Source organism: Megalops cyprinoides, chromosome 2 (assembly GCF_013368585.1).
Source record: "Megalops cyprinoides isolate fMegCyp1 chromosome 2, fMegCyp1.pri, whole genome shotgun sequence".
NCBI lineage: Eukaryota > Metazoa > Chordata > Actinopteri > Elopiformes > Megalopidae > Megalops > Megalops cyprinoides.
Genome location: NC_050584.1, coordinates 52,211,804 through 52,233,466, shown reverse-complemented (window position 1 = coordinate 52,233,466; position 21,663 = coordinate 52,211,804). Strand labels below are relative to the sequence as shown.

At 40.1% G+C, this 21,663-nt stretch overlaps 1 protein-coding gene across 1 annotated transcript in view; it reads left to right on the top strand.

Moving 5' to 3' along the window:
* The window catches only part of slc1a7b (solute carrier family 1 member 7b), a 39,341-nt gene extending 21,594 nt beyond the window's left edge, over positions 1-17,747 (top strand). The window contains exons 3-11 of the mRNA XM_036521088.1: positions 5,794-6,009; positions 10,050-10,092; positions 11,347-11,581; positions 11,888-11,987; positions 12,156-12,389; positions 14,471-14,665; positions 16,178-16,312; positions 16,757-16,856; positions 17,490-17,747. Of these exons, the coding sequence (XP_036376981.1) occupies positions 5,794-6,009; positions 10,050-10,092; positions 11,347-11,581; positions 11,888-11,987; positions 12,156-12,389; positions 14,471-14,665; positions 16,178-16,312; positions 16,757-16,856; positions 17,490-17,747 (1,516 nt within the window). The remainder of the gene's footprint in view (positions 1-5,793; positions 6,010-10,049; positions 10,093-11,346; positions 11,582-11,887; positions 11,988-12,155; positions 12,390-14,470; positions 14,666-16,177; positions 16,313-16,756; positions 16,857-17,489) is intronic.
* The last annotated feature ends 3,916 nt before the right edge of the window (positions 17,748-21,663 follow it).

Genomic DNA, 21,663 nt, shown 5'->3' with positions numbered 1-21,663 from the left:
AATATAGCTGCAAAAAAAAAAACAGGTTTTGCACAAACCACACAACATGGTTTGATCATTCTCAAATTTGTCTTGTGTACCAATGCGTTGTTGCTATGTTACTCCCATCATAACCATAAAACACTTTTTTTCCACACATCAGTAACTTTTAATTTCAGTCTCTCCTTCATCTCACATTTCTTCCAATCATCAGGCATCCGCTGCAGATGTGTGCAAACTGCTATTTATGACTCCTCATTCCATGCCCAATATGGTCAATGCTACTGTTCAGATACACATCATTTTTAGCACATTTGTTGCACAAATCTGAGCAGCCTTCTCTCATGAGCACTTCAGCTTGAAATCCTTGTGGCTACCTGCAGTATCTAGTTATATGTTATATGAGACATAAACCTTTCCACTTATATGTTAGGATGTGAATGTTTTTTTGATTGTTAAGTGGTTTATGTTTATGATACTATTTTAATAGGCCAATTTAACAGGGAATATTTCAGCATTTAGAGTTAGCCTCACAGTTTACAAATCAATACCAAGGTTCTTTTTCATTTATGGTGGCAACTGGTTTTTAGACGACTATGATGAACTAAAGATATTTTGACTTTTTGTCTATGACACTAGTGGTAGGATTCTTGACACTAATTATTACTACGTATTATTGACAGAAATTTCTAATTTTCTTTTCAGACAGTATATAATGTGAGTGACTCCCATCAAATTGTGGCTGTATTTGGTCATAGAATCACATGTGATCTCTTTATTTTGGCCACTGAAGCAGTAAACCAACATTCAGATCTGCAGTATTATTTTTCCTTTGCTTCTCTGTAGCATGGCTGCAAAAGAAAGATCTATCTTTGATTACTGGCTGCGAGCCACAGGCATACATTTTCACTTTGAAAAACTATTTGACATCCTGCCAGTCTGAAACACAGCTTTGAGGTGAAAGTTATGAAAGTAACATGCTTAGCACTCCTCATTAGCCATTGCCTTTTGGGTGTTATGGCATACAACACAGCATACATATTAAGTATTCTGGTGCAAAGTGGTGTGTTTTTGTATATGGTGGGGCAAATGTTCTCTGTTGGACAGCAAAAACATGGAAGCTGAAGTATAAATACACAATTGTCATCATTACTTGTATTGGTGGTAGTGTTAATATACAGTAGTTATCTGGTTCTACTATATAATTAATATGCATGATAATTATACTTTTACTGCAGAGAATCTTAAGATGAAATAAAGTGATCTGTTCTGTGACCTGTTCTGTGCCCAGCTTTGATTAAGACTGACATGGTATTTGATAATACAGTGAGTGAGTTGATAATACAGTCGTCCTACATTCTATCTGTGTCTGAAAATATATTACACAAGGGTGGCAAAACTCCAAGAATGTCTTAAAACAGGTACAGTGTTCTCTTCTGGACCACCTGGAAACACAATCACATTACGAAAAGCATAGGGACTTGACATAAATAAAAAAATGAATATTTCATTTTTTCCTGTAATATTTTTTCGACACCGCTTCTCGCTTCCTTTGAAGACTTTGTTCCATGTGGTATGTTATTCAAGATGGTCTATGAATGTTTTTAATTAGAAACACACTTTTGAAGGGGAATCAAATGGGTCACAAGATAAAAAGAAATCGTATAAGTAAATATCACAGCTTGGAACACACAGATCCTGGTCTACTGAAAATGTCTCAGTAAAATGAATTTACTTTATTGTTCCCTAAAGTTATAATTTATATTGATAGAGCACATATCTTTGAGACTTGAAATAGAGTAAGAGCTTTCTGTTTGTTTCAGTGCATTTAGTTGAACACTGTTGAAATTAATTGAACTTTCTCTTGGCATTAGGAATAAACCAGAATCACTATCTGTTATCGCTTCAGTTTGATTTAGTTGTGAGTTTTTTTAGTTTTTAGTTTTTCCTCCTCTGAGATTGCATGGTGTTTTTGTGACATAGGTGCTTCTGTGATGAGAACAGATCAGCAATTGGAGAAAAGCCTGGGAGGTAAGCATTGATGGTATCTGGCTGCTGCCAGGGTCTTGCTTAGATGTTTACTTTGATGAAGACTCTTGTAGCCTAATGCATAATGCAATCAATACACCTACGAGTACAGCATTTGTGTTGCTTAAGTTTGTCCACGTTTTGCTGTGGCCAATCATGTTCAAAAGTACAATCATGCTGTGAGCCCAACAGAGATGTTACTGTCAGAGATGAAACAGCAGCATGTATGTAACACTGAAAATCATGATTGCACTGCAATTTCCAACACATTCATGAGCTCTTCAACAAAATCATGTCGATCTTTGATTTAATGAAAGTGAAAGCCTTTCAAATAATCAAAATTCTCCTCCAAAGCAGTTGTCAAGGTGCAATCTGCAGACTTGTTGATAACTCTGAGTGACTGACATGTTGCAGTTTGTGTTCATATAACATGTACTAGACGTGATAACTCAATCAAAAGTAAAAATAAATAAATAAATAAATAAATAAACTGTGGGGGTTATTATTGTAGGAGGGGGTCCAGAAATGCAATTAAGGTGCATAGCCAAGTTGTTAGACCAGAGATAGTCTCACTCAGCTCAAATTTGGACTGGAAAAGCCTTTTCTGCCCACTCACATGGCTCATACACTGAACTGACTACTGCTTTGTGAATGCATTTATAATCTGAAATCAATAATGGCAAACATAACTAAAACCAAGACCAGAAAAAAATATCTCCTTCCTCTTGCATTTTCTTCTCTGTGTATCTTTTTGATTGTTTGCTTGTCCTATTCAGTTGGTGTTTCTCACATGAAAATGTCAGCCCTGTAGAATTGTTTGTGAATGTCACACTCCCTGCGCTAAGAGGCAGATCTATGGTATTAGTCAGGTTGGTCTTTTTGATATTGCTGCTGTGAATGCTAAAAAAAAATAGTTGACAGTCCCATCACATTATGTCACCTTTTGATTTTTTGTGTTAAAAAAAGTTAAAGTTAATGAAAAAAGTGTAAAAAAATTAAAGTTAAGTGAAAGAAACAGAAAAAGTGTGTTCCTCTCAGGGTTTGTTGAATTCTCCTCAGATAAAGAAGCTCATGTGACACAGCCAAATAAGTCACAGAATTCGGAGGTTTGCATAGGTTAAAGGAGCTTGGTGTGTCTCTTGACTGAGTTTTGAATCCGTCACAGCTTGCAGGTCAGTTACAACTGCGAGATGAACTCAGCTTTTGCAGGGGTGTGATTCCTCCTCTGAGAATAGTACAGGCCTTTCCACTCAGTGACACATCCCAGCCCCCATCTCTGCACAGGGCCTCTGGCTCTGTCTCCCTGAGTGCACACGTGGTCAATACCGTGACATCTGCTGCTTGTTTGTGTGTGAGTGTGTGCATGTGTGTTAGTGTGTGTCTGTGCATATGGGTGAGTGTGTGTGTCCTGTGTGTGTGTGCACTCATGTGGTTGTGTGTGGGTACAGACGTGTGCGTGCGCGTGTGTGTGTGTGTGGGGGGGGGGGGGGGGGGGGGTCTGTGTGTGAGTGTGTAGGTTGCATGTGCATATGTGTATCTTTGCACAGTTGGGCACATTGCGTGTATATGTGCATATGTGTTATGTGCTTGTGTGTATGTATTTGGATGCAGGTATGTGTACTGTACAGTGTGTGCGTGTGTGTGTGTGTGTGTGTGTGTGTGTGTGTGTGTGTGTATGTGTGCGTGTGCACGAGTGCGTGTCTGCTTGTGTGTGTATTGGTAGATCAGACTGTAATCCCTCAAAGCTGCCAGAGCCAGTGCATTCATCCAGGAGAAGCTGGCTGGCAGTGACCCAGAGCTCCCGGGAGCAGAGCTACATTCTTAGGCACTGAGGAGCCACTCTGGGTCACTGCCACAGGGACACGCTTCTCTGCATGACTGACCTTGTGCCTTGGGGATAAATCAATTGTCCACTTGCAAAGTGGACGTCCTGAGAGATTGGCTGTTTCTCCAGCGTGATTATAGTGCTCATGTCTTCACAAAATGGTGTAGCATGCTCTGTGACAGTGTGGCATAGCAACAGGTTCATGACTATCCTAGAAACTATGCCCTCACATCTGGCTTTCCTGATTCCTGTAGAATTCTATTCTATTTGTGATTGAAGGGCTAGGTGATCTGTATGTCACGAAATTATTAACAAGAATCACAGAGAAAATGTCATTGTTCTTGTTTTTTAGCTTTTTTGTGGCAATACATCTCTGAAGCATTTCTTGGCGTAACTTCTTGAGTCAAATATATATCTGTCAATTGTAGCTTGACGTATGCCACTGACTTAGTTTTTTCGATGTAGAAATGTAATGGCAATATCTATGGGTTTACAAGCAACAGAGAAGAAATGATCTCTGTGTTGTTGTGAATGGAGTTCGCGAGCATGGTACTGCTTTCATCATCCAAAGAGTCTTAAGTGTATTGCGAGATAAGTGTTGAGTCGCTGAATGAGGTTGTAACCTAATGAGTGGTTATGACAGAGTGACCATATGCTGATTCCAGCCAGAAGAGGCATGAGTTTCTTGGTGTTGACCCAGGAACATTTCAGTTGGGTGAAAGCCAGATTAAACAGGGAGCTGGCATTTTCTTAATGAATCCCACCACACACAACAAATCCCAGGGCTGCATCCCAACTGGGAGTGAAGGATTACCCATGTGGCTTCCTGTGTTTGAGCTGCATATGTGGCTAACTGGAGGATTAGCCCTCATGGTTGTGGGTACATCCTCCTAATTCACTTGTTTTGTCTCTTACATAATCAATTCTCTCTTTCATCAAGCCCCTGTCATGTGTGAATAGAAAGAAGAATAGGGTACGCAAATAGGTGGATGGATGAGGAAACATGCTTTTAGAAAATTAAATTATTATCCTGGATATGACTGGTATATATTGGAATACTGAGTAAAAACATTTGAGTCTTGTTTTTGAAAGATGGAGCATATTTTACAGCCAATGATACCTAATGAGTCAGGTTCCAGACATCACTCAGCATTCCTAACCTTTTCAGATAACTTTTTTTCCAGTAGGTTTTAAAGCTTCAGCACATTTTTCAGACATGACTGTGGCCCTCAGTGTCTCTGAGAGACTGTTAGGCTAGGAGTAGAATTATTTAACAAGCAAAGCCTTACAAAACATCACTACACACATTCGTTGCTGCTGAACTCACTGGTAGGTCAACAGAAAGAACACATACTTTGAACCAAGGTGAATGAAGCATTTCTGCAAAGATTATCAGTTTCTGGACTCTACAGTAGCTCAGTGGTTAACACTCTTGTCTTGAGCTGAAGCCCTATCCCCGCCATCAGCCAGCAACAACTGGAAGCATGCAGTGGCAGAACTAGTTGGCTTCATTCGAACATCCTCGTCTCGTCAATCTCTGGCACGTTCTATTTGTCAGGTGCCTGTGAGTTGCTCGGATGATGTCACCGGAGTAGCACCTGTCCTCCAATGAGCATCTATTTTGCTGTAGTATGCTACATGACTTGCAGTGCAAATAGCCACTGACTGCAAGTGTTGCAGACGATTGCATTCATCTCATCTCAGTATGTGTGCAGAGGTGTCATGGTGGGACAAGTTTAATACACAATGAGAAATTACAAAATAGAGCTGTATAAAGAGAAAAAACTAATTTTTAAAAGATTGTTAAAGTTTCTCTCTGTAAATTACAACAGTATCCTGTACTGTAAAGTACATCACCGCTTGCAAACTATTTATGTGGTGTAACAGTTGCGAAAGAGGCAAATTGATAAAATTAGACATTGTACCATTGCCTGACCAGGCCCCTGTGTTGTCTCCCCCAGTTTGATGTCTGGACTTGCAGCTCTGGACGCCAAGTGCTCAAGCCGGCTGGGCCTCATCACCATCTCCTATTACCTTTGGACGACATTTGTGGCCGTGGTGGTGGGCATCATCATGGTGTCAATCATCCATCCAGGGGGTGCGGCGCAAAAGGAGGATTCAGAGGACAGCAGCAAGCCCATCATGAGCTCTGCAGACGCGCTGCTCGACCTCATCCGGTGAGACTCAAACATTCCAATCCGCAGTCTACACTGGAGAATAGGCATTTTCGACACGTTCTGTCAGTCAGGCAAGACAGAGGCTTTTTTGGCAAGACGGGTAGATGAGCATTGGATTTGACTCTGAAGGCTCTGAAGGAGATGCGCTGGTGCGTGCAAACAGCAGGTCTTTAGCTGTGTTATCAGTAAATTCAAGCCCCTCTGAAGATGCTACAGTTGCCATTACCCAAAAGCTTTGTTTTTCTAATGTGGACATCCACTGTCCCTCTCTTTTGCAAAGAAAGCAGGTACACATCTCTATCTTGAGAAATTCTGTTTATAATTTTGTCGACTTTTTAATTTATCTGGCAAACAATTGACTGCATAATTGTGTAATATGATGCGCAAAACCAAATCTGCCACAATGTTAAAAGGTAATGCCATGGGCAACTGCTCAACCACTCCCACAATGAACTCCCAGAGTTACTGCATGATTATTGAGCTTTACTGTTTGTTTATTCAAAAGGCTGAAGTAACAAAAAACTATATGTGTGCATATGTGATTGTGTATATATGTGGGTACTGGAAACATACTGCCTTTCAACAGCAATATTTGCATCTTTGGTGATAAGATCAATTCATAACAAATCCCTTCCCACAACTGCTTTGACTACTTTTGTGCAGAATATGGAATTTATTTATTTAAATGATGTAAATCTGACATTCAACAATCTTCATTAATTTTGTTCTCAGTAGTAGAGTAGATTACTTCATTGGGTATTTAAAATGATGTTGGATGTTTTCATACTCACATACAATAGAACTGATAGTGATAATAATAAATTTAACACAGATAGTAATGATCATTCACATGGTGTTATAAAGAATAAAAAGAGTGCTATATAATTTACCAAAAGTGTGTGGGTTTATAAATTGCGCAGTATGTTTATACCAACAGTGTCAACACTTAACTTATTATCTATTGACATTGTGTAAAACAGAAGACAAGATATTGCTTGCCACGCCGTGAAACCTAAGCAAATAAGCTGCAGATGTCACCTGGACTGCTTTCCAAAGACAGTGAAAGTCCTTTTGCAACACATAGCCTATGATGGGGGAGAGAGATTGATCATGCATTGATTATTCATACATAAATCATATTTGTCCGCTGAATTCATCATTGTCCTGAAGTGTGCATTGTTATATGTGCATCGGTTCTTGAAGGATTAATATGTGCTTGAATGCGTGAATATTGAATGCTGAAATACCTCAGAGCCCTCTGCATAGCCTCTATGTACAGTAATACAGTAAATGATAGTGCCTGATGATAAAATGAGAGAAAAGTGTTGGCTATAGTTGTACATTTCTGCTGCTGTTTTGTTTTTGGACATTTTTGTCCACTACAAGGGCAAACAAATGTGGTAATATAATTAGTAATAATGAGCAAGGACATATATACATATATACTTCAGACCACCCCAGTTTTGGTCAGGACTATTGAGATGTGTAGAATCTTTACATTCACCCAGTGTGCTGTTTTGCATATGGGGAATCAAATGCAGATAGCAGGGGATGTGTTATCATCATTGCCTCATGTTGTGTTGAATGAGCGGAGCGTTCTCCTTTGAAGCAGATGCACGGCTCACCTCAGACACGGCACAGCGTTCGTTACAAAACCCAGTCATTAACTGAAGAGCTGTGAGAGGCTAGCACATCAGGTGGTATGGGTATTGTTGTTTACTCTAGAGCACAGCTCCTTAATTCTTTTGTGCCTCTTTTCATTGTGTTAGTCATGTCCTGTTTTGAACAGAATCATTCTGCACGCTGTCCTATTTCAAAAAGCCAGATTTACTGTCCTGCATTTAACCAGTTGAAAGCATGGGTTGCATAATAGTCTCTTTTTTGACAAGGGGTTAAGCCATCAGCAGACCCTTTAGATTTTTTTTCCTTGAGCAAAAACAGCAGAAATAACACCTGCAGGTTTGTTTTTCTCTTTCACTGAGGGCTGTTTTGGGTGATGTCCAGGATCATTGCGTTATTTTACTTCATTATGTGGGTGTTGCCGCTGAAATGAGCCATGAGCCATGCAATGAGTCACTGCAATGTTCTTCACCCCTCTCAGACCCTCTGTTTCTCTGGATTTTACACAGGCGAGGGTCTGGCAGAAAACATAATTGTATGTTGCAAAATACAAATTATATTGTAAACATTTGATGCGGTCTTGCAAACCGATGAATCGTTAATGAAGAATGAAAATTTAATTGGTTTTACAGCTCAATTTTCAGAAATAAAAAAATCATTTAAGAGATAATGAAGAGGTAGCAATGGGCCTCAACAGAAATTTTTCATTGATTGCAGACTGTACAGCCAGACCTTTAAAGAGGAACAGATTTTTGCTACTTGCAGCACCTCTCACATCTCCTACTAATGACTTATTCAATAGAAATGACAATTAATATGTCACAGTGCCGCAATGCCATTGCACAGTGCATGTCCTCAGCTAAATTCTTTCAGACATAAAATAATAATTTGCCACACATTAATTATTTCTAAGCATCTCAGGAATGACTGCTGCTGTGCAGACTACAATGAGTGGCAAATTGTATGAACACAGATTTACCCATTGTGACAAGCTCCCCTTCAGTCAGGTGGCCCTCTTTCCCCTTTGCTCTTCATGATGCTCACTCTGTTTTCTTTTATATTCTTAACACCCAGTTTCACAGCTGTCTTTTGTTGGTCTTAAAACTCTAATCAGGCTCACGGAGGTGACCTTTTGTCTTTCTTCTACCTGCCCCATTCAGGCTCACCATGACCTTTTTTCTCAAAATATTTTACCTACTATTTTGTATTTTCTTTTACAAAGTTAGAGATGTGGCAGATGTTACCTCCAATCCTTTTGAAGATTTTTGAAGAACTTTATTGTAGCCCAGTTGTTTCTGTCATTGATCATGCTAACTTTGTCTCATTTACCACCATTATTATTTTGGATAACTCATCATTTTAACTGGGTCACTTCTTGATTAACCAGGCTTATCTTAAATATTCTGAAATAATGGAGTGCAAAGTTATATTCCAAGGCATAGTGAAGTGAGTTACCAAGCCATCAAAAAGAGCAAATGTTTTTATAACATGTAAAACCAAGGATTAATGTTATTTATTGTACAAATACAATAGTTTTCATAAAAGGATGGAAAATTCTTGGTTTCCAATTTTTTTTTTCAATTAAGACCCTGTCAGTGTAGAGCCAGCATTATATTTTACACTCGCTTCAAGTAATTACATGGTGAATTCGGAGTGGAACTAATGCCAAAAATCTAGTGTAGAAAATTAGTTTGTGCTGCATGTGTTCAAAACTTGGCTGCTCTGACATGAAACCTCTCTGCTCTCTCATAGGCTAGAAATCCAGGTGGCATACAATTTAGACCCATAGCTAGCTGGCTGGCTTGCACCCTTTTTTAATACAGAGATTGTATCAGATGGTTAGGAATAAGAAATCAAGATTGGGGATGTTACTACCTTTTAATCTGGCCACCTGTTGTTAGTCGAAGTACGAAATGTTGTTAAGTTGAAAAAGACAGGTAATGTTTTAGAGATGTTTTTATGGCATATTGTGGTTATTATTAATGATAATAAATCTTGGTTAGGAGCGTAGTAAGCTCAGACCTCAGGGTCATTGTGGTTAATTGTGTAGGACACCCCAAAAGAGCCAAATTCTTGTAAACATAGGGTATGCCTCACTAACCCATAACTTAGCAGATGGCATAACTGTTATCCAAACTGGTACATAAAGTAATTGTGAGTACGCTGCATAGTTTTTAAACACTATGCATGACAGTGAATAGTCTCACTATCATTAAAGTACCATTTTTTGTTTCGCCATCTGTTTTCTCAGTTTGAAACATCTCTGTTAGTGTGACACAACATGTAGACAAATTATTCAGTTTTTTATATGTACACAATAACAGGCTTTGTTTACAGAATTGATTGTTTCAAAAATTTCATGAATGAAAAGCATGGTTTTTATGATTAATTTCTTTCTTGTTCATTCCTTTCCGTTCCAGAAACATGTTTCCATCAAACCTGGTTCAAGCAACATTTCAACAAGTGAGTTTATTAAAATGGTAGCAGATATCTTGACCTGATCTGAGGCAACATGTGTTTAAAATGTGTTACATTACTATTAGGAGTGCTGCAGACAGTGGTTGTCATTTAACACAATAATAAGTCATAGTGCAAATTGACTGTGCACCAGTAATCCACCACTATCTAGTTCAAATGGGGTTAGTGGGGATAAGTGAGAAAGTAATTAGTCTAATGCAATATACATGTAATCTCTGCCAAAGGGAATATTAGACTATGCCACCCTCTGTTTACTGAGGGTGGGGGCGGGGTGTCTAAACAATTTGGGGCTTCTCTTTACAAGTTAATGAAAACGTAGCAGTCAGTGATACGGTTAAATTGCTTTCACAATAAAAGTACTTTCATTAAAATAATAAAAATGTTTTATTTTTATGTAATAGAAGACTGACTGTCGAAAGAAAGAGGAAAATAACTACATAGCAGCACAAAATGAGGGCACAAAGCACTTAAGCAGAAAGCAAGGCAGTACAGGGCACATGCAACACTCAGTAGCAGTAACACACATCAAGCAGATGCTCTGTTGAACAGAGGTGAAAAATAACCTCACAAAATGCAACATACTCCATGAAATAGCCATATCATGTCGCTGTGTCTGCCTCATGCCTCAGAAATCCATTGTAAGCCATGGTATAAAAAATCTTTCAAAGCAAGGCTGACGTGTTTGATGGAAAATATCAAATTAAAAAGAAACACTGTATCTATCAGTTGCTTAGAGGCGTAGACGCATTATATGGTCACCTAGTTAACTGGGAAGTATGGCATGAGGAATTTATTATGTAGTAGGATTAACAATAATAAAACACACAGTAAAATGTAATCAGTGCATTACATCTTACAAAATATTGGGCTTTAAGTGGTAAAGTCTTGCTATGTAACAGAAATAGTTCAGTCAGTCAATCAAAATTCCTCTTAGCAAGAATGGCCTTTTAACTAAGGAAGCGCTGCATGGCAGAATAGCTAACATTGGAATATAGAGGGAAAGACAGTGTGTTAGTACTGATAGTGACACCAAGAAGTTTCCTATTTACCTGGCAAACAACTCACCTTATGTAAGATGTGGCTTGTTTTAGGGATTTATAGTCTTTAATTTCAGTGTATTGTGTGGCAGCCACTACAATCAATTAGCAATCCCACCTGATCACTTTGAGACAACCTGTCACTTTCCCAAATCTGTCCGTTTTCTAAAATGCAGCCTCCGTTCCTTTCTTTCCCTCCCAGTATCGGACTAGGAGCATACCCATCATGAAGACCCCTAAACCCACAGTCAGTCAGGCTCTGACAGAGACGACGACGCGGCGGGCCCTCATCTACGGCATTCAGGACGATAACGGAACCGACATTCAGAACTTTTCCCTGGACCTGACGCCACCCCCCGATGTCATCGTCCGCACACTCCCGGGCACCAGCGACGGCATGAATGTGCTGGGAATTGTCATATTCTCTGCCACTATGGGTAAACATTGTGCTATCCCTGGAATCGCTAAACCTGATTTCTGATCAGTCAGTTCCTCTTAGTATGTTGTCCTGGTACAATTGACGTAATGGTCTTTTTGGCTTCACGGTATCTGCCAAATGGACTCGTTACTGGTTCACCACCTGAAGAGCAGAAAAATCGTTCCTTTTTTCTAAACACTAAATAAATTGTCGAATCAAACAACACTTTTTAGTGTAAATCTCCTGCCTGGAGCGGTTCTGCGAAATAGCCCCTTGTGAGTCATTAAACTGCAACAGAACTTATGGTTTATGTCTTCACTCTCAGGAATAATGCTCGGCAGAATGGGCCCTAATGGCAGTGCTCTCGTCAATTTCTGCCAAAGTCTGAATGAAGCTGTCTTGAAGATTGTTGCCATTGTCATCTGGTAATTATTGCTTCTCTTATGGTAACTTTCATAATCCTCTGCGAACTTTGGCGATCGCCTGTACTGCTAAGTGAAGCCCTATTACTCATTAAAATACTATTTTAAAGTAAGAGACTGAATCTTAAAGGTGGACTAGGATCAATTTTTTCACCTGCCCTCCCATCCTAGGTATTTCCCCTTTGGTATTGTATTCCTGGTTGCTGGGAAGATCCTGGAGATGAGTGATCCTTCAGCCATGGGTAAAAAGCTGGGGTTCTACGCTGTCACTGTGGTGATGGGGCTCATACTGCATGGCCTTTTCATCCTGCCCAGCATGTACTTCTTCATCACCAAGAAGAGCCCCATCGTCTACATCCGTGGTATCCTGCAGGCCCTGCTTATTGCACTCGCCACCTCCTCCAGGTAAAAGGCCCTGTCCATCCATCCCGCAGACACACAGCGTCTGAGTCAACATGACCACACTCCTGACTACGAGTGAATAATCTAAGAGTCTGCATGATTGCCTCTGAATTGCAGTGCTTTCTATCCACTATTTTCAGAATTTGGCTTTTGACTGCAGGCACTACTGCTTGTGGTGCAAGAATGTGTTCTTCGGTATGTTCCGAATGTAAAATCTTTTCACATGTAAATGGTGACAATTGCTAATTTTTTCATATTAACATACGGCTTCTAGGTTATAACTGCGCTGTCATATATGTACTTATTTGCTCTTCCCATATCAGTCATGGAATGAATAGCCCCATGCAAGGACAAAAGTAATCTAATTTCATCTAAATTCTTTTTATAATAGTGTATGGCTAGCAGAATGGCTTGGATTGAATACAAGGTATCATTCTGGTGCATTCTCCCAATATGTATTCAAAATTTTGAGGTTTGAGCACTGGCTTTAATGACCTTCACAATGAACTGGTTTAGGAACAATACTGGTTTTCTTGCATCTTCATTTTTCTCCTTTATGTCTTTAGTTAAGCTATTGTTTCCCACAGAAGTATCATATCACAGCACACATCCACAAAAATTGAACAATGCGCTGAATGTTGTTTTTTACAGCCTTACAAAACATTTTTGCGGGCATTAATCTACTCTGTGTGCCAGTTTCCCACTGAAATATTCTGTTATTTTTCCGCCTCAGCTGACTGTTTAATATCATTTCGACCACCCTGAATTGTCAGATGGCATGCATAAACGTTTTTTTTTTTATTGGACAAATTCTGTAAGACAGCAGAGGAGGTGAGGAGATCAGGCAACATCTGTTTTCTGTTAAAGGAAATGGGAGGTTGAGGGAAATATGCAGCTCAGCGACTTGCCCTTTCGTCTGCGCCAGGACACTGACCTCTCATGTCTGGCCAGTTGGATGGGTCCCCAATTCTGAGATAGTGCAAAGGAGAGCGAACAGCAATGCTGTGCGCAGGCACTGCGCATTCACAGCAGATGCACAAGTTTCAGTTCTCTTCATTTTGAAAATCATTATATTTCAGTGTTCCCTTTCATATCATATCATATCATATCTTCTTTGAGCAATGAAGCCAGCACATTTGAGTATTTGATTTTATGTAATTTAATGACATGCCAATAAGTTTTTCAAAAGGGCGAGAGTGATGTTGCCAATAGTCGCGGTGCGCCGTTTCTCCACAGATTTCATTGTACAGTACTGAACCTTCACCAATGTTGCGAGCATAGCAGTGCATAGTAGAGTGTCATCTTTCTTCTTCCATGGATTTTTTACTGCTTTTTGCTGTGACTCAGTTGCTATTTCTCATTAGCCATTGGCTGCCCATTTCTGTTCCCTCTCTATTGTGACCTCTATCAGGAGTCAGACAGTAAAAGTGCTATTTTCAAGCGCTGTCTGGCCCTATTGCCCAGGTTAAAGACCAACCTTGTCATTTAGCTACAGTGGCCTTGAGCTCACATCAGTGGAACAAATTGGCTTCAATCCACCAGAGATAGGGGTTAGTAGTTCAGCCAGGGCTCCCGCATTCCTCTGCCCTTGGTACCCTAGGATTCACTTGGGTGTCTATGAGTTACTGAGATAGCACCTGGAGGATACACCAGTCCTCTCTTGATGTTTGCCTGGTGGTGCACTGTGCAACTGCGGTGTGAAAAATGATAGTTGCCATAAATATGTGTGAGCAACCAAGGATTACATGGGATTGTGGGAAGCTCAAAGTGAATGAAAAGGGGGAAAATATAAAAACAGTAAGAAAGGAAATCAGGCAAGTTAGTAAGATTTATTAACTCCTGGCAGGTCGTGAGGTCCACAGAAGAGTGATTATTTGTACTCTTAGGACCTGAAACACCACACAAACCTTAAATGTAGCCCAAGTATAATTTCAGCCGAAGTATGAATTCAGTGCGCATACAAAAATAATGGCAAAATTGAGACAGCTAAATCAAGGCTATAATCAAAGCATGTGTACAAGTCTTTAGTGAGGGGTGATGCATTGACTGTGTGTGTGTGGGGGGGGGTATCTTTTTCCTCGCAGCTCTGCCACACTGCCTATCACCTTCAAGTGCCTCCTTGAGAACAATCACATTGACCGCCGTATCATCCGCTTCGTGCTGCCTGTTGGTGCCACAATCAACATGGATGGCACAGCGCTGTACGAGGCGGTGGCCGCCATCTTCATCGCCCAGGTCAACAACTACGAGCTGGACTTTGGCCAGATTATCACTATCAGGTATGGGCAGTCAGACGCTTGGGGCCATTTTATGAGGAATAACTGCTATCACTATTTAACATGTAGGATTAATCTAAAATTATCTGTAAAATTAAAAATTTAAATATATGTCACACCATACTTTTTGTAACACGGTGAACAGGCTAAATTGAGAAAAAGATTTTAATGGCTTTGAATGGCTTTCCTGCACTGTCAGGTTATAGTGCTTTTCTGACTAGTACAGTGTATGTGTAAATTTAAAAGAACATTTAAAAAGGTCAAACATTCCCACATAAGTACCAATGCAAATCATTGTTAATGAGAAAGAGATTGATTAAAAAATAAAATCAATGAAATAAATTATATAAATAAGCACACAAATTTGGTGTAGCAATATATAAGCCCACTTTCCCTTGGATTTATTCCCTGTTGAAACTTCCAGGGCACATTAAGATATTATTCTCAGTATCCTAGACTAAACACGCTTAATTTGCATACCAACTCTGGGGAGGAAGATCTGATTTACAAAGCTATCTCATGCCTCACACCAGATTTAGTTAATAAGGAAAACTGCACAGCTATGGAATTTAACATGCTGTGTTGAGTCTAGGAATTGAAAGCCTGTCAGGATAAGTATTGTTCAATCAGTTTGCACATTTTCATCACACGCGTATAAGCCTTTTAAAGGCCCTTTTGCAGGGTTCTCTGCATTCTGCACAGCTGCACACAATGCATTGCACATTAATAGCGGAGATTCATTCGGGGTCCAAGGGATTGTGGAAATGAAAATCTAACCATATGATTTGAATCATTCTGAGGACTGAACTATTTCCAAGAGAATGTCGCCAGTCTCCAAAATTTTTGACAGATGACCATCTTCCGGAGACATTTTTAAGACGGAACCTGAAATCGCCCAGCCGGGTAGCACTGGGACAGACGGGGTCCTTTAAATTTGCATACACCCGTTAGCTAAAATTCACCAGCTTTGAGATATTTACAGTTATATCATTAAACACAGCGTCCTTGCAGACTGAACCAGTTCTGTAATCCCTCTGTTAAAAGAGCCATGTGACCTGAATAAACCATCCTCTGCTAGTCACGGCAGAATTCTATTTTTTCCCTCTGACGTTGTTGGCAGCGCTGCTCCATCTGTGACTCTTTCCCCCTAGTCCACAACAGACAGTCTGGGCAGACTGTCAGAGAGCACTGAAATGGGCACTGACAGAAAGGGTCCAGGGTTTCCTCAGATTTCATTGCTTTGGACACCACAGCTGATTAGTGACAGTCTTGGGCAGACTAGCATCTGATAATCCCAGGGGCCCATCTCATAGATACAGTACAAGTCGGGTGAGCAAGTAACAAATATAATAAAAACATTAAACATATCCTTTTCATGCTGTTTTTAGGTATGCCAGTCGCTTGGTGGTTGAAATCTATAGATGCAAACAGTACTTTACATGAGGAGGAATTGGTTTGTTGAGATACTGTTGATTTATCTTCATAAGTAATTAGTATTTCCATCATCATTCCCAGTATCACTGCCACAGCAGCCAGTATCGGTGCCGCAGGGATTCCACAGGCTGGCCTGGTTACTATGGTGATAGTGTTAACCTCTGTAGGATTACCAACTGACGACATCACTCTCATCATTGCAGTGGATTGGGCGCTGTAAGTAAATCTTCAATGTGGTTCATCACACAAGCTGTTCTCATTGGTTGGATACTGCTGTCACAGTGAGCTTTACCTCTATTTGATCTTCTTTAGTTTTTACAGGATTATTTTTGTTTGTTTTTATAACAAACATAGGTCTGAAGTTGTTATAAATTTTTAGATCTGTTCATTTCTAGATTACAATTTTCTAAAGTAAATGTAACTGAATAAAAAAAGACCAAAGACGCCATGAATATTGTATCGTTTGGCCCAGATTCAGTCCTGCAGCGAACCGTCTGGTTGAATGCATACATATCTGTGTGTTTGGTTAAGTTTGAGTGCTGTGGGCCCTTTTTTGCCAGTTTGAATCAAATGACCCCGAAGTGCACCCCCGGACTGTGCAACAATGTCTTTTTTTATTGAATATCACTCTGACACTCCTCTCTCCCGTGTGTGTTCCAGAGATAGGTTCAGGACTATGGTCAATGTGATGGGGGATGCGCTGGCCACTGGCATTATGGCACATATCTGCAGAAAGGACTTCATCAAGGAAGGAGAAGGAGTGAGTTAATATCTACCATGATTACAAACAGTGTACAATTCTCCTGTACCAAGCTGCTACCAAGAAACTGCAAGCTGTGAAGAACCAAGCAGAGGCTTTAAAAATTCTGATTAGAGTAATCCCTTTTTAATTCAGCTTGCCTTGGTTAAATTTTGGCTTTGTGACTCATAGCTCTGACACAGATATTGGCTAGTTCAACATCTCAATATTTGAAAACCGTAGGTTTTATATTTAGATGAAGCTGTGATTTATCTTGATTGGCAACTTCTAGAAAGGAAAAAGTTGCCCTTGAGGACTTGTCCAGGTTTACTTGGTAACTAGATTTGTCCAAATGACATAACTTCATGTCTATGACCCATGACCATGTTATTGTTTATTTTTGGCCAGCGAGAAAGTATGAGGTCATACTTCACTTAAAAAACCCTGGAAGAACACAGAGAACAGAACAAGCAACATGTTCACAAAAATGTTTCGGCTTCAAACCAGCGTGTGGTTTACTATGAGCCTTCTATTACCATATAAAGGAATGCTGTGGGAGTCAGCTAATCTGGCTGATTACAGTTGAAAAACCAGCCCAGGAAAGTTTTGTTCAGAATAAGTGACTGTATGCCTGTCCCTTTCTCCCTTCCGAAGGTGCCCCTTATCTGTGAGACCAAGCCCATGATCAATATCCAGCAGCTCATGACCTACCAGAACAACGGTGGTTTCCAGCCTCCTCCGGACACTAAAACGGATCACATTCCTCCTGACGTTGCACGCCTGATGCAGCTTGAGGAAGGTGTGAGGCCGTACGAGAAGAAGAAGCCCCCAGTGTCTCACAAGCGGGCCGACAGGGACAAGCACAGGGACCACTGTTCCATTGACATGAACGGCCTCGAGACTAACGTATAAACTTCCCCAGGGGGGCCGGACTACAACTTACCACATGGGAGTTAAGATCACACTCCCCTGAGGGAGAGGATTGGTCAGGACAGGAAGGATGTGTCATTTCAGTTCTTTTATTTTTTAACAGTGACTGTCCTTACACAAATGTGCGAAAAGTGAGCTGTGTGCAAGTCGTTTTGGTCTTACACGCGTTCAGTCGGTCTAAGTTGGTGTCATGAAAGAGCATGCTGGGAAGGAAAGTCATGTTTGCAAGAGTCACTGCCAGGACCACTGTGTGACTTAAGTGCTGGGAAAGAGTCAGAGCATGAAGGATTACCATCTGCTCAGGTGCAAAGGGAAGGTGTCACAAGATGTACAAAGGGAAGATATCAAAAAAATAAGAGACAGAGGAGGGAAAAAGTGGATTTCCTGACCACGTAGAACCTGTGGCCTTATGGAGGCACCAAGACAGGATGTTCATCACTCTGCAGACACAGCTGGATGGCAACACTTCCTTTTTTGCAGATGCTGCCCACAGCATCATATCTTAGAGGCACTGGAACAAATGACCCCCAGTGGGGAGATGTTTCTTTCATGTCTACACGAGGCAGAATATGTGCAGAGTATACATTACATATTCTCTTTCAGAGTCTTTGGAACAACCTTACATATACTGACCCACCTAAACTATGGAGAACAGGAAGTTCTCGGGTTAAACAGAAGAGTTGTAATCAATAAGGAGGTCTGCGATGTTGGACTTTTTGTCCGTTTTTTTGTGATGCGTTGGACTTTTACATGCTTACTTCATTTCATGTTTTACTCTTTCATCATTTGAAGCAACACCCCTGCAAAACAATGCAAGCACTGTTTTCAAAATGTTAACACATTCTCAAACCATCACACTCTATAAGGAGGGCTGTGTCTTCTCTGCCTTTTATCTTTCACTGCAGTTTACTCGACACAGAGCATACTCTCCCTGTTTCAGTATAAAAAGCCCTTAGTTAGACTTGATCTAAATCTGTACACAGGGAAAACTGAATCATATACTCCAGAAGCAAGCTTGTAGCGATCTAGACATGTTGTAATCCTCACCAGCATCTGATTAAAAATATGAACCCATCAGCATACAGCAAAGACAGAAGGCACATGCCAAGATGTTACATTTTCCAGCCAATGTCTTTGAAAACAGCACGGCCATCACTGCTACCACCCTCATAATTTTAAAGGCAGGATTTATCGTCTGTGCAACATTATTTATACTGTGATTCTTATTTCCAGCACTTACTCCAAGTTTGTCTCGGTGAGGGGCAGCAAGAGGGAATGCCAGCTATTAGCTGATTTAGGGCAGAACTTAAATCTCTTACCCTTTGGCTGTGAAGAAACCCTGAACTTCCCGGTATTTAATCTCTGCCTTAAAGAATAAAGGGGATGGCAGTGGGGTGACACAGGGGCCCCCGGCACCAGGGTACCCCAGAAATGCAGAGCAGGAACTCCCCAACCTACAACGAGCAAGACCAGCCGTGCCAAGCCCTCTGCATTCAGTCGGTGTACCTCTGTGTATGCTACACATGGATCATATTAAAAACAAGCACTTTGCTGCCCAAAGTTGCTGTGCACACGCCACAGAATTTTTACTTTAACACTTTAACACACTTTTTTCTCTTAATGAAATTTCATGACATTTCTATTTGAAATTCTAAAGTGTATGGAACAATAGCATCTGTTTTTGTTGTTGTTTGTTTGGTTGATTCATTGGTTGGTCTTTTTTTATGTGTTATCAATTGCCTGGTGGGTGTACTGATTCATGTTACTATACTGTACACCTTTATGGTAATCTATGAAAGAAAGAAAATCTGACCCATTGCACAGTTGGACACACATTTCTCTAATCTAATATCTGGAACACTGAATTCATTAAATTCATATATTACAATACAATGACAATTTGATCTGTTGTTACAAAATAATATTCATTACTTTGTACTGTAGCTTCTATCCCATTACTTTAGGTAGGCAAGCATTACTCTCCCTCACACAACGAAGAGCTGTTGTTCATTATACTCATATATTTCATGTTCTCCTCATAGACTCTGTGGCTTTACAGGAGTTTTGCAATGGAAGTTGGTTAAACTTACCATACTCCTGTAAACTTTATCCCAGAAACCCTAACTCTCCAAGGCTTTTCTTCAAGGCAGGGACTGAGTCAGAAATTGCAGCAAGAAATTCCATAACACAAGACCTTAGTTACTCTGGGTAGGCATTAATGTTTCACTTTGTTCATTGATCGTTAAGAGTTACATGCTTTCAGTGATCCCAATGAGCTATTATTTAACAATTATTTCTTTGAACCAAACTTACTTAAATTTGTATAAAATGATACCAATGATACCAATATACTCCCATAACCAATATAGTGTTTGTATCGTGGTTTTTTGAGAAAGGTCAAAATCGAGTGACTTACTTCTGTTCCTGCATGTGAAATGGAAAACTGTAAGGGGAATGACCCAGAAGGATGAAATGGATTAGTTAAAATAAAATCTAATAAAATGAAAAATTGCAAACACAGAATAATTCATTGACCTTCAGACATATAGCAAAAGTCCTCTTCACAGATGCATCTGTACTGTGTTATTCTGAGTAATGAACCATTCCACTGATGCTGTGCGAAGAGCTGCCCCTCATGAATTGTTGTGAAAGGAATTTGTTTTTGTTTGCCATCAGAGTAACTGCTTTGTGTTTGACTCACCACAGTTCCTACCTTATTAACTTTATTTCTTATTTCCTTGTTGTGTTTTTTGTTTATACTCCCAAATCTCTGAAGTCTTCTGGTTATAAATAAAATATGCATTTTATATTAATTCCAAATGTTTTATGGAACTTTCGACTGTAGCATAAGATTCATAAGAAAGGTGTTTGCAGCATAAGAAAAGTTCTTCTGTAAATATGGTCCTTTCACAAGGAGTCACTTGATTAGATTGATCTTCCAAGTAATTACTGCTGTGTAATAGATTTTACTAGTAAATGCAAAGGTGCAATACACAAAAATACATTTTTAGAGCATTAAGGTGGGCTTAGTAGCATGGGTATTTGCAAATATCATACAAAAATACATATAACCCCTGTTTTACCATGTAAATAATGAGACTGCACTCGTAAGTTGAAATCAAGGGAAACATTTGCAGCATACAGTAGAACAGTAGAAGAAGCCCCTGAGTAGGGTAAAAAGGAAAAAAAAGGAGTTTGATGCCTCGCAAGCAGTCTGTCTGCCAAGCGGACTCTAAAGCCAAAGTAAGAAAGCAGACAGCCCAACAGTAACGTGTTGTTGTATTAACAGGGGTTCGGCCGCGGAGCAGTGTGGAGAGAGGATGAGCTCAGAGATGGACCTCCACTGTTACATTGCCCCCAGGGACTCCCTCATCACTGTTTCTCTGATGATTAATTGGCATCTCAGGTTGTGAAGTCAGTCAGTGAGCTCCCATTGGTAGGACTCTTGGCAGCCTCCGCACATCACAGAGTACATTTTCCTCTCCCTTGTCATGTGACATCAATACTCCCATCCTCAGTTCCTTGCTTGCCGTGGCTGTCAGCTCACTTTGATGACTCCCAGCGTCCCAAGTGATATCCATGCGTCTGTGTTCTGTTGTGTTCAGTCCAGAACCCAGCGTCCAGGTAGAGGTACTTTTAAGCTTGCTTGAAGAAACGTGTAGCAATGCATGCACAAAGACATGTGATAGCATCTGTAAGGGCACAGCCTGCAAAGCCAAAAACCATTCATCTGGTATCCTGCACCAAATAGAATTTTGACTTTTGCCTCCCAAATGCGTTTGTTTAACCATGCTTCAATTCATTGCTTCATTCTGCATTCGCAAAAAAAAAATCACATTACAAAAAATAACCAACTTTTTTAGTTCTAAATTTTATCACATTTTGATATTGATCTTCT